Source organism: Harpia harpyja, chromosome 12 (assembly GCF_026419915.1).
Source record: "Harpia harpyja isolate bHarHar1 chromosome 12, bHarHar1 primary haplotype, whole genome shotgun sequence".
NCBI classification, from domain to species: Eukaryota; Metazoa; Chordata; class Aves; order Accipitriformes; family Accipitridae; genus Harpia; species Harpia harpyja.
Window position 1 is genome coordinate 5825116 of NC_068951.1, and position 13739 is coordinate 5838854.

General features: G+C 48.3%; 1 protein-coding gene across 5 annotated transcripts in view; it reads left to right on the top strand.

The window, feature by feature from the left end:
- The window catches only part of NUFIP2 (nuclear FMR1 interacting protein 2), a 44019-nt gene that overhangs the window by 20541 nt on the left and 9739 nt on the right, over positions 1-13739 (top strand). For 2 of the 5 annotated variants that reach the window (XM_052803403.1, XM_052803404.1), the window contains exons 1-3: positions 142-483; positions 3670-5379; positions 13391-13423. In XM_052803403.1, the coding sequence (XP_052659363.1) occupies positions 300-483; positions 3670-5379; positions 13391-13423 (1927 nt within the window). In that variant the 5' untranslated portion in view covers positions 142-299. Of the gene's footprint in view, positions 1-141; positions 484-3669; positions 5380-13390; positions 13424-13739 lie in introns of those variants that run through there. The other 3 variants (XM_052803406.1, XM_052803405.1, XM_052803400.1) reach the window with 2 other exon arrangements.

Consider the following 13739-nt stretch of genomic DNA (forward strand, 5'->3'; position numbering starts at 1 on the left):
CCCCGGGGAAGGAGGCGGCCAGGCGGGTCCCGGGCTGCCCCGCCACGGCCGGACCGGGCTGGCTTTCCCCCCCCCTCTCCCCGCACCAGCCTCGCCTCTCCGCCGGGCGGCCGGCGCTTCCTTTTCCGCCGGGCGGCCGGGGCGGGGCGGGGGGCGGTCGCGGCGGCGCGGCTCGCTGATTGCAGGGCGGGCGCTGCCAGTCCGCCGCCGCCTCCCCCGCGCCAGCCGCGTCCCAGCGCCGGAGCCGCACGGCCCAGCAGCGAGCGCCCAGCCCGGCCCGGCCCCGCCAGCCGCCCCCCATGGAGGAGCAGCCCCACCACCACCATCACCACCATTACTACTACTACGGCCACCACCACCACCACCACCCGCAGAGCGCCTACCTGCCGCCGCCCGACGGCCGAGCCCAGCCCAAGCCGCCGCTCCGACACGAGCACAAGCACGGCGGCCCGCAGCACCAGGAGGCGCCGAAGCGGAGAGCAGGTCGGGGCGGGCGGGCGGCGGCGGCGACGGGCCGGGGCCTGTGACCTTCGCGGGGCGGCGGCGGGGCCCTCCTTCTCCTCCTCCTCCTCCGCCTCCTCCTCCCCCGGCCCGGCTGGAAGCTTCTCCGCCGCGCTGGGGCCGCTTCCTGTCCGCCATGTTGGGGCCGGCGCGGCTGCGGGAGCCGCGGGGCCCGCCGGCAACCGCCGCCGCCCGCCGGGCACGTGGGGCCGGGCCGCGCCGCCGCCCTGAGGGGCGCTGCCCCCCGCCCGGGCCGCGCCGAGCCGAGCCGGGGGGGGGTGTTGGGGGGGGCGAGGGCAGAGGAGCTGGTTAAAAATTGATTGGGGGGGGGGGGGGAATAAAAAAAATCAATGAGTCAGATAAGGCGGAGGGGCCCGGCCCGGCCCCACCGGCGGGAGCGGCGCGGCCTGGCCTGGCGGCGCCCGGGGGGGCCTTCGGCCGCCTCCTCCTCGGCCGCCGCCCGTAGCCGGGGGGGCGCAGGGGCTGGGGCCGGGGCTGCTCGCTGCGGGCCGGCCGGGAGAGGGGCTGTGCTGGGCCGGCCGCGTACCGGCGCGCTGGCCGGGCGGCAGCGCCGCAGAGGCGGTGGCCGGGCAGCCCTGGCTACGGTGCGGCCGGGGGCGGGGGGGGGGGAATCGGAGCTCCCATCTCGCTCCCGGGGTGGAGGGGGGGGGGGGCTGCCCGGCTGCTGTGTCTTAAAAAAAAAAAAAAATCCCATTTGGGGGCTTGTGTGGGTTCAAAGCAAGTGCGTGATTATAAGAGCAACCAGAATGCCGCGTACGTTTATTTTTTTTTTTTTTTTTTCCCTTGGAATTTTCATTTACATAATCAGGCGGGAGATGGGAAGGGGCCTGGCTTGCATCAGGAGTAGGGTTGGTAGTGCCCCCGTGGACAGCCTCTGGACCTGATCAGGCATATGCTAAAATAAGTTACTGAGCAAAAATAAGTTGAGTAGTCATTTCACTGGTTGCAGGGTGCCCGGGGTTTTAATATGCCCTTATTCTGACACCCCTCCCTTTCCAGCTATGAAATGATTTGTGAGGTTGCCAAATACTCTTCACCTGTTCACTTCCACATCCCCCCCCCCCCTTTTTTTTTTTTCTTCCCTTCCTCCCCTAAATTTTGGTTGCTGCACCTCTGTGTCCAGGCCATGGCCAGCTGTGCCAAATGTTGATTTGGAGAAAACTCAGGCAGCTGAGTTGTGAATACTAGAAAATTGGAACTAGAAACTGCTGACACACTGACTTACTGAAACGGATTTTGTTCTTCATTTTATTCTTTCTCTCCTCATCTGCGATGGTCTTATGACCACTCTTATTGTTTTGTTTCATTAACAAGTGGTGTCAGGAGTCTTGAGTCATACAAGGTCAGCTATAACACGTTGCTCTTGAGAAGGCTTCCTTTGCATGTCATTCTGAAATACTTAATTTTTAGGCCTTGACTCAGCCAAGAATCCCATCCTATCAGTTTTCTCTGGGATGAAGTACTCATGGTTAATATTCTTAACAGCGTATTTGAAAGTTATAGTGGAAGTTGTGGTGGTTACAAATACTTGCGTGTAGTAAAATCCTTTCTGATCCCTTTCGGCAAACTCAGTTGTGGAATTTCTGTAAAGATTCCTACAAGGATTCTTGTGTTCCCGACTTGCACAGAACTTGAGCAGTTACATCTGCCAGACATCTGAGGCTCCAGGATGTGAGGATAACAGTGATTTTTAGTATAGCAGTTAATTTCAACAATATCGGTAACAACAAAAACATTCTTTTTCAAGCTGGAGTTTTGCCCGCTCTCATTCTTGGGGGACTCCGTGTACTGTGCTGGCTTTGTACCACCGTGGCTGCAGATGAAGCCTTAGGTGGGTCAGTTGTTGCAGGAGATGTAAAGCTTTCCACCCTCGGGAAGGAGGACGCATGAGTCAGAGGAGGAGCGAGGCTAGCGTTCTTCCCGGAGGAGCGGGTGCAGTAGGAGGGAGTCCCTCGGCTCGCTCCACAGCTGGAGTGTATTTGTTGAGCAGGGTACAGCACGCTCTTCCCATCTCTCAGTGGGCCTTCAAGGCTTTTCTTGGGGCATTGTAGGCAGGGTCCTCAAAAGCAATGGGTCTCTGGCCAGAGATTTAAAAAAAAAAAAAAAAAAAAAATGTTGAGGAAGATGAGGTGGTTCGGTCTGGACTGTCCTGGGCATCCAGCTTCAGTGGAATTGCACTTAAATTGCGGTCTTGCTTCACTTCAGAATCGTAAGGCCTAGAAATGAACTTGAGAAATAAAAAGGAAAGCTGAGTGTGCAGCATAACCTCAGGGTTTGGTGAGTTGGAGCCCTCAGCAAGTACTGTACTGCTCAGGTCTCAAGCTAGTGCTGGGTCTCCCAGGAACTCTGAAGTACTGAAGTTTCTCAGTGGGCAGGAGGCCACTTGCCAGTGGTGGTGGAAGGGTGCTTGCAGGAATGCATTTCTTCCCAGTTTTATCACCTTTCCAAAGCTAAAGAGCATGTGTAGGGAGGTGTTGGTTACTATTTTGAAATGAAGTGAGGAAATGCAACTTCCAACTGGACTAGCACATGTCCTTTTGGAAAACGGCTCTTTTTTTTTTTTTTTTTTTTTTTTTTTTCTTTTCCCCTTCACTAGAGATGGCGTTTGGGAAGAGGGTGGGAAGGAGGGCTGCTGGTGTTGCAGGCCTGGGAGCTGATGGAGATGATAGGAGTTGGCCTAGGAGTTGTCCCTCGTTCACAGTATAGATTCTGAACTTCAACAAATCTTGTAACAAAGGCAGCAGATCCCTCTGTCTTGAAGCATCCTGGGAATTAATTTTCTTTCCTCTGTGTGACCTGGAAATAGTAGCTGATGAAATAGTTCTCCAGCTTGCCAGTGATCTTTAGTACACTATATTTTCCTTACAAAGTATCTGCATATACTTTTGCTTTGTTTTGTTATCTGTACGTCACAGTGTTGTATGTGAGAGTCGGTGGCAGCTGGTACTTTCTCCTTAACCCTTCTTGCTGTGGCTTCCAGCAAATAAGCATGTGCTTTTGTATGTCAGACACTAGATGTTTTCCTATTTTAAAATGTCTGCTTGAGGAAACTGGATATGTTTGGGACTGATTACAGCTTTCTGCAATCAGAAGTTTAACATTTCACATTCTAATTCTTGCCTTTTGTTGCTTTTGGCTTTCTTCTAGGCTACGGAGAGCTAAATGGTAACGCAGGAGAAAGAGAAGTGTCATTAAAGGGCCTGTGCTCTGATGAAACCACCACCCCAGGATCCAGGGTACCCAATGGCAGCCAGCAGCTCGTAGACACCAACGTGACCCCAAAGCAGACTGTGAAGGCCAGTGCTTTGGGGAAGGCTGGAATCAAAACCAAGAACTTCATTCAGAAAAATAGCATGGACAAAAAGAATGAGAAGTCCTATGAAAATAAACTTAGAGAAAGCCAGTCCTCAGACAAGCCGGAAGGAGTGTCTATTCCAAATGGTGTGGTAACCAATAATTCTAGCTACATCACAAATGGCTACGTAGGCAAAGGGGCCGATAACGATGGTAGTGGCTCTGAGAGTGGATATACTACGCCTAAAAAACGGAAAGGCAGGCGCAACAGTGCCAAGGGTTGTGAGAACTTGAATCTAGTACAGGACAAAATAATGCAACAGGAGGTCAGTGCACCAACCTTAAAGCAGGAACTTGAGAGTTTCAAGCCTGATTATAGTGAACAAAAGGGGAACCGAATTGAAAATACTAAGCCTGTTTGGAAATACGAGGCTGGGGCTGGTGGAGCAGGCCGGGGAAAGCCTGGGCTTGGGGATGTACAGCGAAAAAACTCTGATGCCAAACCTGGGATTAGCAGCAAGAAATTTGATGACCGGCCCAAAGGGAAACATGCCTCGTCGGCTACATCTAAAGAGGACTCATGGACCTTATTTAAACCACCCCCAGTTTTTCCAGTGGACAATAGCAGTGCTAAAATTGTTCCCAAAATAAGTTATGCAAGTAAAGTTAAAGAAAACCTCAACAAAGCAGCTCAAACCCCATCCACGTCGTCTTCGTCATCTTCGTCATCTGCTGGGGAAACTCAGGCCCAAACATCAAGTCGACTGTCCCAAGTCCCCATGTCTGCTATGAAATCTGTTACTTCTGCTAGCTTCTCGAATGGGCCAATTCTAGCAGGGACTGATGGAAGTGCGTATTCTCCAGGGACCCAGCCACTGCTCTCAACTGCTGCTAGTACTGTACCATCGACCTCCTCTGAGTCAGTACCCCAGGACATGAGTACAACTTCAACAGCTCTCGAACAAAAGAAATCTAGCCTTTTTATCTACCCTTCAAATATGCAAACTGTGCTTCTGGGTACAGCGCAAGTCGATTTCCCGTCGCAGACGAATCAGCAGAACCTGGGAGATATCTTCCAGAATCAGTGGGGCTTGTCTTTCATAAACGAGCCCAGCGCTGGACCCGAAACTGTTGTGGGGAAATCTGCGGATAATCAGTTAATGGAAGTGACATTTCAAGGGGAATATCCTGCCACTTTGGTTTCACAGTGTGCTGAAATCATTCCCTCAGGAACTGAACAACCTGTGTTTCCTAAGGCTTATGAGCTGGATAAACGGACTAGCCCTCAAATTCTTAGTGCTATTCTTAAGCCTGGGACTGCTGTTGAGGGTGGTGTCTTAGCTTTGGAGTCGCATCACACAGGTGACCTACAAAAGGCAGACACCGGTAGCCAAGGTGCTTTAGTGTTTCTTTCAAAAGACTATGAAATAGAGAATCCTCTGGCCTCTCCTACGAACAATTTGCTAGCCTCCGCCAAAGAACAGAGGTACCAGAGAGGCCTAGAAAGGAAAGATAGCTGGGGTTCTTTTGACCTGAGGGCTGCTATTATGTATCACACTAAAGGTAATGGCTTAACTTGCTGCCTAAGGGCATTCTCTTTTTTTTTTTTTTTTAATTTTATTTTTTCAAGTGCAATATTCTAACATGATATATTCCTTACAGCAATTCTGATTGTTTTAAAAATGAGCTTTTTGCTTGCATACCTCTAATGGCAATAAGGATTTGCAAAGCTATTCAAATGGTTGTTTAATTAACGTTAAGAGGTATTTATTGCCCTATTCCTGTGGACAAGCGTAAGTGATGTTGATAGGGATGATACTTAGCTAGTGTGTTTTACATTTTAATTCCTGTGGAACGAGCAGGTCCTCCTAAGCTTCTTGGCAATGGAAGGAGTTAAATGTGTACGTTCACCTGCTCTGTTCCAGCTTTACCAGGTGATATTCTGTCACTGAAAAGGCTTCATAATCTGTACTCACACGTCTACCACCAAAGTGTTGCGGCTTCTCCCCAGGCAGATCAGGCCATGAAATCATGCCTTTGAAGGAAGAAAAAAAATTATTCCTACGGCGTTTCATGGTGTGATCTAATTTATTTTTTTAAGCAAATCACACGCACACACACACATGCTTTTCCCCTGCCCTTCTTGAGTATTATGGCAATGGCAAGACAAATCTTTGCTTATCAATTCTTCTATAAGCTGCAGATTGAATTCTCTCCTTGTCTTTGTAGGCCAAATCTTTCAAATGATTTTATTGCTTTCATGGAGTCCTTTGTAGTCCAGCTCCTTTTTTTCCTGTTTTTTTGAGACTGAAATGATTCAAACCCGATAGAGATGCTTTAAACTGGGAACGAAGAGAGGGAAGCCTGTGGGATGGCTTGCTTTCTGCTTTAGCCTCAGCCCCAGAAGCTCCGAGGTCTTGTGGCAGTTCTTGACTTTTGGTCCCAGCTCGGCATTAACACGAGTGGTTGCGTGTTCCCTTTTGGCACGGTGTTACTTACCTACCCTTGATGAACACAGAGGCAGTTCCTTTTTTATTTGCCCCTGCTTCCCTCTCCCTGCATCCCCCTACCCTGAAGGGAAAAAGGTGATCATCCATTTTTTGTTTACTGTTCCACATACATACGTGGACAATGTGTTGCTCCCCTCTGCAGAAGGGTTGGTATTGGCAAATTTGCTGTGTTTTGACCCGCTGCAAAGTTCTTAAATTACCTGTTCACAAACTCTCTGTATAGCATACAGAAACTTAGATGCCTTCCTTTAGTAATAGCAAGCCCTGTCATTTAAAAATAATAACTCCAAATATTTTTTCCAAGTCATCTTACTCTCATGATGTTAACATTTTAAGCTCTAGTATTCTTGAGAATGGTGTTCATCTATTGATTTTATCTGGGTCCTCTACCCTCTGCTCAGTCTATTCCAGTATTAAAGCAAGCTTTCCATTCTCATTTCTTGTGTCTGCCTGCAGCCTAAATCCCAGTTTCCCATCAAAAAATGGGGGTACCAGAAGGCATAGCATGGTGTAGAAGGGAAGTCGTAGGCAATCCTTTTCTTAAGTTTGCGAATTTTCCCAACGCTTAAGTTTGTCTCTTTTTGTTTTTGTCAGCCTGAACTTTCTTGTAGAAAAGCAACTCTGTGCAGCCTCAGCAAGACTCATCAGCTCTCCCTTTCTCACTAGCTGTGTGAAAGACAGACCCCAGTAAAACAATAGTAACAACAGGAAAATAAAGAACACTCCCTTCCCATGTCCTCTTAAGGAGGTGTTAACTTCAAAGTCTGGCTGCGTTTAGTTCTTCTGAACACAGGAGTTAATTACATTCAATGGCAAGAATGGACACCTAAAGCACTCTTTAAAACACTGATTTCTGCTCTTTCCATGCTTCTGCATGTGAATGGTCTTGCTTTGAGCATCCAGAGCAAGCATCCTTGTGATGCCCTGGGGAAACAGGTTCCTGCCCCACTGCTCCTCTGTGCCGATTTATTTTTCAAGCTCTATCTGTGCCAACTTCAAGGTGTTAGAGGTAAAAGATGATGGATGTTTCTAATGGGTGTTGTCATTAATGCAGTGGTAGGGGTGCTCCACAGCTTGAGCTTGTCTTTCTCCTACTTAGTCTTCAGATGCTATTGCTGGTTTACAGAGCAGGAGATCAGTCCAGGTCTTAGTACAGACTTCTGTGATGACGTTGGGTGTTGCATTTCTGTGTGTGTTCGAGTCTGTTGGGGTGAGTTGGGTTAAGGGGTGTTGGGAGGAATGGTGCCTTCCTCTGCCCCATGCAGGTGGAAAACGCTGTCCTCTCCTCATGGCTGTGAACCTGCAGCCAGAGCCCCACGGGTGAGCTCCTGTGGCACAGTGTGCTGCAAAACGTCTAGAAAATGGAGCTGCCAGGGTGTGTTTGCAGGACAGCAGTGCGATGGTTAATTCCCACACCGTTCTCTCCGTTTATCTTGGGCTGTTCTGAGGTCCTACTTCTAGCCGACCAGTTCCTCTGCAATAGGAAAGGAACAATTTCACTTGCTTATTTTTCACAAGCTGCCTTCCCCTCCTCCCCGCTCGGGAGAGCGTTTGGGTTTTCCTGGGCTGGTGTTAGGGTGTCCCGGGCAGTTGGATCCTCAGATTGTTTGGTTTTGATTTCGAGAGGAGGGTGAACTTCTCCCTCTTCAGATTGATCTGTTTGCTTTTGAGCAAAGTCTCGATAGTTTGATCTTCAAATCTGCCCTGCCTCTGGGGTTATGGACACAAAGAGAAACAGTTGTGGGGCAAGGACAGGGGTGAGCATGGAGCACTGGTGGGGTCCTGGTGCATTCCCTACCTTGAGCTCCTCCATGTAGTTCAGTGCAAGCTATCTGTGGTGTGAGGATGAAGCTTTGGGTATTGCAGTGAGGAATGGGCTCTAGCATGAGTGGTTGCAGTGCTTCGACCTGTCTGTCACAAGCTTTGCACCCTTTTTTGCACTGTTTCTGTAGCCGTGATCAGGTTATGTGGATCCTCATCTTGGACTGTAAATAGGCTGTGGGAAAGCCTCCAGCTTACTCAGTAGCTTTGTTCCAGCAAACCAGGCTTTCCTGTGCGTGGTTTGCCCAGTGACTGCAAAGGGCGTTATAGGTTGTAATTGCTTCACAGCTTCCCTGGGAAAGCATGGATGGAGGAGGTAACGCGCAGGGTGTGCTGGCTCTGGTACAGTAATCCTCTTTAAATCACCACAGCACCCTGCGTGCTGGCAAGGCTGTGCTGGGGTGTAAGGCTGGGTGGCTGCAGAGCAGAGTGAGGTCTTGGTGGAGGAAGCTGTGCTCGTTTGCACATGCCCAGATTGCTATTTCCCCAGAAGTCAGGGTACTGGGAATGTGCTGGCAAGGCTGATGATGCACCCTCCTGTTCCTCTCTTCGATACTTTTTGTGCTGGTTTCCTCTGTGCCCCTGCTCTGTGCCTTGCTTTTTTTTTTTTTTTTTTAAAGGGTAGAAAGACTCTCTTGGATCATCTGATCTGCTTGACTGTAAAACACGATCCTTCAACGTGGCTGCTTTCATTGACAGCGCGTGCCATTCAGTGTTTGTGACAGTGCCTTGAAACACTCGCAGGTGACATACCTGATTAGCAAGGTAGATCTGATGTAGTCGAGCACTGGTGGGCCTACTGTTTATGTGGTTGGAGGCAGGGACCGTAGCTTAGTATGGGAGGCTGGAAGGACCAGGAAGGGGTGACAATCTCGCTTAGAGACTTCTGTCTCTATCACTTAAAACTGAACCCCTGCTTCAGTGTGGCGTTGCCAAAATCCTCATTTTTTTGAGGTGAGACTGGTCCTCACAGATTTTTTTTGGTCCCTCAAAAGAGGAGGCTGGGTGTATCTCAGCTCTACTTCGATGGAAATCAGTATCTTCTTACTGCTTTAGTCCTCCTTTTAAAGACAGCTGGATGCAACGTTTCATATCAGAATAATTCCATTGTGTTTGGGCAGTTGTGGTCTTCCAGGCCAGGTTGTCTGTCACTTACACTGGGCTCTATATGGCAAGCTTTGTGGTGGGAAGCTCAGTAGTTTGCTTGTCCTTAGCTAAAAAGCAAATAATCGAGGTCTCCAGTTCAGCTGCACAGTAGCAAAGACCACATAGGTGGAGGAGAGGAAACTGCAGTGTTTCCCTCTTCTGTCTTGCCCCTAAGTTTCTGCCTGTGCTGCTGCTTTGTTCCTTCTCAGCATCTCGGTTGCGCCAGTATCTCTGCTTGCGTGAAGAAGCAGAAGAGCAGCATGGAAAATAGAGCAAGGCAGCGTGGGCCAGCCAGGAGTGGCATTCGCCGGAATGGTGAACTGGGTCAGAAGAAATAGCAGAGCTGTGAATTCAGCAATTTTCATCCTTTACATTAGGAGAGGGGAAAAAAAAAAAAAGCCTCGGTTTCCCATCCCCCATGGTGGGAAGGGGTTAGATCTCAGTCTGTTGCTTATGGTCTTGTGGGGCAAAAGCTGATTTAATTCTCCTTCAAGTCTCTGCTTTTTCCAGTGGTCAGGATGAGTACAGCATATTTGGTACAGTGGTAGGTCTCCACAGCATTGAATTTTTAGTCTTTGCTTTGTTTCCGGGGCAATCCCCTAACTTAATCGTTGTGTCCTGCAGTTAGAAGCAGAAAATCAGGTGAGGATGGTCCCTCTTTGTTACTTTTTTTTTTTTTTTTAGCACTTCATTTTAGGGACAATTGTCAGTTTATATGTTAGATTTATTAGAACAAAGAACTAGTACTGTGGCATTGTGCAGACACTTCTGTTTTCAGGGGCAGCCTCTCTAGCAAGGAAAATGTGTGTAAAAGTGCCTGTCTTAACAAGTTATCACAGAAAGACTTCTTTCCCCTCCAAGGTTATGTACCAGTCCTGCTATAAAGTTTATTGATCTATGAGGAATCTCAGCACAATTCACCAGAGTGTTCCTGACATCAAAGCCTTCCTCCACTGACCCTTTGTTTCGATGACAGTCCCCAGAAAAAAATGGTTTCTCTCCCTAGAGCTTTTTAGGTGGATGCGGCTGGGGCTGTTTGCCCCAGGCAGTTCCTCAGCAAATGGTGAGCCAGAGGGCTGTGGAGAGGCTGGCTAATTGTAAAAAATTCTGGAAAACCTGAGGTTGGAAGGGGCACAGGAGGTGACCTAGTTCTGCCCCTGGCTCAGAGCAGGGCTGGCTTTGACTCCGGGTTGTGCAAGGGTTTGTTGATGGCATTTTCTCCAGCTGGGCTGGAGTCCGCTGAGAAGGAAGCGTGCCATTTCCCTGGCCACATGTCCTGTTTTGGGAATGGTGGCTCCTGTCTGTTGTCGGGTCTTGACCACCTTCTGCTTTGGAAAAAGGCAGTACTAGGTTTTGGGTCAGTATCTGAGAGAGGTGGACTCAGACTAATGGTGAAGATACCCCTTTTCCCATGCAGGGGTGAGCGATTGTAAGAATCCTTGCTTGAACTCACCCTGGAAGCTTTATCTAGGGGTAGCGGGCTCAAGAAAAGAGTTCCTTGAGCCCAAGGAAGGAGGGCTGAAAGCAGCCTTGGGGCCTCTTACATGACCAGCTCGTGGGGGCTGCCTTTTCTTCCAGCCTGCATCCCTGTGCTTACTGCTCGGGTTAGCTGGAGCCAGGCGTTAACGCAGCGGTGGCTCTGCTGAGCTGCCTGTCCGCCAGGTTGGTAACCGAGGTCTGTCCAACCAACCACTGTTACAGTAGTCATGGCACTTGTCACAGCACCTTGTGATGGTCATAGGTGACCACAGCCCTTAACCGATCCAGAACTGGGAGGAAAACTCACTCTAATAATATTACCCAGTAAAGCAGAATAAATCACAAAATTCCATCTTAAGATTGAAGGCAAACCTTTGTTTTCCTAGTTTTGTGTTGCAGTTAGCCCAAGACTTATTTTTTGTTTTCCTCTGTGAAGTTGTTTCAGTTGGTAAATGTGCTTAACCTGTGCTATCCTGTATCCATGTGCTGCTGGCCAGGTAGAGGGGAGGACCTTGCTCTTGCTCTTCTGATGGCAGACGATATTCAGTAACAATTGATATCGCATCCAGTTTACTGATGGTCTTTGTTTTTGTAGCTTTGTCAGGCTGCGCATCTGCCAGCCAACGTGTCCAGGTGTTTGGGATTTACAGGACACTTAACACCACCTTCTCTCCTACCCCTCTTTCTGAAGGAGAAGGAAGATTGAAGTCTGAAAAGGTTGGGAAGTTTGGGTGTTGGTTTGTTAGGTTTTTTTAAAACAGAATTTTGACAACTTAGAAATTTTTTGGTGTGTTTTTGATAGTATCTCACTGTCTGTCTTATTGCCAGGCACATCTTAATACAAGCAGTTCACATTCTTGTGGTGTCCAATGAAGTTAGGATCAAATGGAAGTGCAAAAGAAAGCATGATCTTTTGCGTGGAGATAGAGTAGCAGGCAGCGCTTCAGCCCCTGCCTTGTATTTGATGCTCAAACATTGCTCTAATGTGGAGGAAGCAACAACTTCAGAGTAGTTTTCTGTCCCCTGCCTTTGAGGAAAGCTGTTAAAATAGGTGATGTTCTTCAGCCGTTGGGAAATGATGCATCTAACTTCACTGAATGGAAAACTAGCTCTGCTGGAGGTAATTTTAGTAGCTGGTTCGTTTTACTTCTGGGGAATCTGCATCTGGCAGATGAGGGAGGTAGTCCCTTGCTAGGTTGCTTATATCCCTGGGGGTGTTAGAGTCTGGTTACTATTCCCAAAGCACTTAGGGTTCCCCCGATGAAAGTGCCAAGTATTGCTGTTATTATTGTGACGCAAAAATAACAGACCTCGTAAAATTTTGTCAGGGCCTTCCTTACAAAAGACTTAATTGTGCAGAGAGGGCTGGCAATATTTATTTGCATGCAATTTCCTGCCCCAGGGAGCTTGAGACTGTAGCAGACAAAGGACAGATGAAGGGTTGGAGAAGGGATGCGAACATGCAAGCGATTGATCGAGGTGACACTTGGCACACATCATGCTGAGGCCATGAGTTTTGTAGGGTTTTTTTTCTTCTTCCTTTCCCATGCCTGTTAGTTTACTTATTGCCTTGTTTTGTGCTTTACTGCACATAACTGTGCGGTTTAGTCCATTGCCATTCTCTGTTCCTAGCCCCTACCGAGGTCTAGTCACCCTCCTTTCTGGCAGAAGGCAGACTTGAAAGATTGTTCTTGCAGGTTGTGTTCCTACTAAATGTTCCTTTTCTATAATTTTGTCTCTTAACCTTGGGCACAGGGTACAGTTAGTGTCTTTATAAATATTCTAGCTCACAAAATTCCAACTCGATAGTGGCTAAATGGTAGTTATTTTAAATAGGTCTCTAAAGATGTGACTTAATTTGGGGGATATCTTAAAGGGAAGAGCATTCTGTTTCTTAATGTGAATAAAAAGAGCATTTAACTTTGCTGTTATTTCTTAGGTAAACAAAAGCATGTGCTCTTTCAGTGAGAATTGGGGAGGGTTTGTTTGTCTTTAGCCCACAAGTGTGTTGTAGAAGTAAATTGGGGAAAGCAAGCCAAGCAGGCAGCCGGATGTCTCGAGCATCACACCTTGTTCTCAGATGATATGTTGGCAGCAGTTTTGCAGTGATGTTAGAAGAGGAATCTTTGCATGGTGTGCTTCAGCAGATGGATGCATGCTGTGAACCATGAGAAACTCGCTTTGTCCAGCGGTTCTGATTTCACACACGCTAAGCGTCAACTCGTAAAAATCATCTCTCCAGGCTACTTGTTGAGGCTGTAATGTGTGAAGTCGTGTTGGAGTCGGAGTAGTAAAGCCCGGAGTTAGACTGTGATTTGTAGGTGTGGAAAATGGCGATGACATTTCTGATGCTCAGTTTGGCCATCTGACCCTTAAGACCATGTTACAGCCATCTCACTGCCTTTTATTGCTGGATAATTCATGTCAAATTTATGCAGCCCTGTGGGCTGGGTTGGGGCTGCGCTGCTGGGCTGGACGGGATTGGCTTTGTCTGAAAGCCTCAGCACAACGGCAGCGGTGTCCTGCCATGCTCAGAAAATTAAAGCATGTTTGGAGTTGTCTCTAATGGCAGCATCAATCTGCATAATAATAATGGTCTTCTCATTTTGCCTCCACAGAAATGGAATCGGTTTGGAATTTGCAGAAGCAAGGTAAGGATATTGGAAAGAATAAATAAACCACATTGCTCTGTCCTGGTCTGTCTGTTGATGAGAGCGGATTGTCTTGGTGTCCGGGGATGCCTGGATTTAGTTCTTCAGTGCCTACTGTTTGTAGTCTGGGTTTATCTGTGTTTTGGATCGCTAGAAGTCAGGACAGTAAGCTTTACTGTAATGGCGGGGTGTTCAGAGAGAAGCAGAGTCTCTAAGAGAGCAATAAAAACAGTGTCAAACTAGATTTAATGAGTCTTTCCCCTACGTGTATACAAAATTGCTTTCTATTTCTGGTGTTGGGTGTCACACCCAAGAA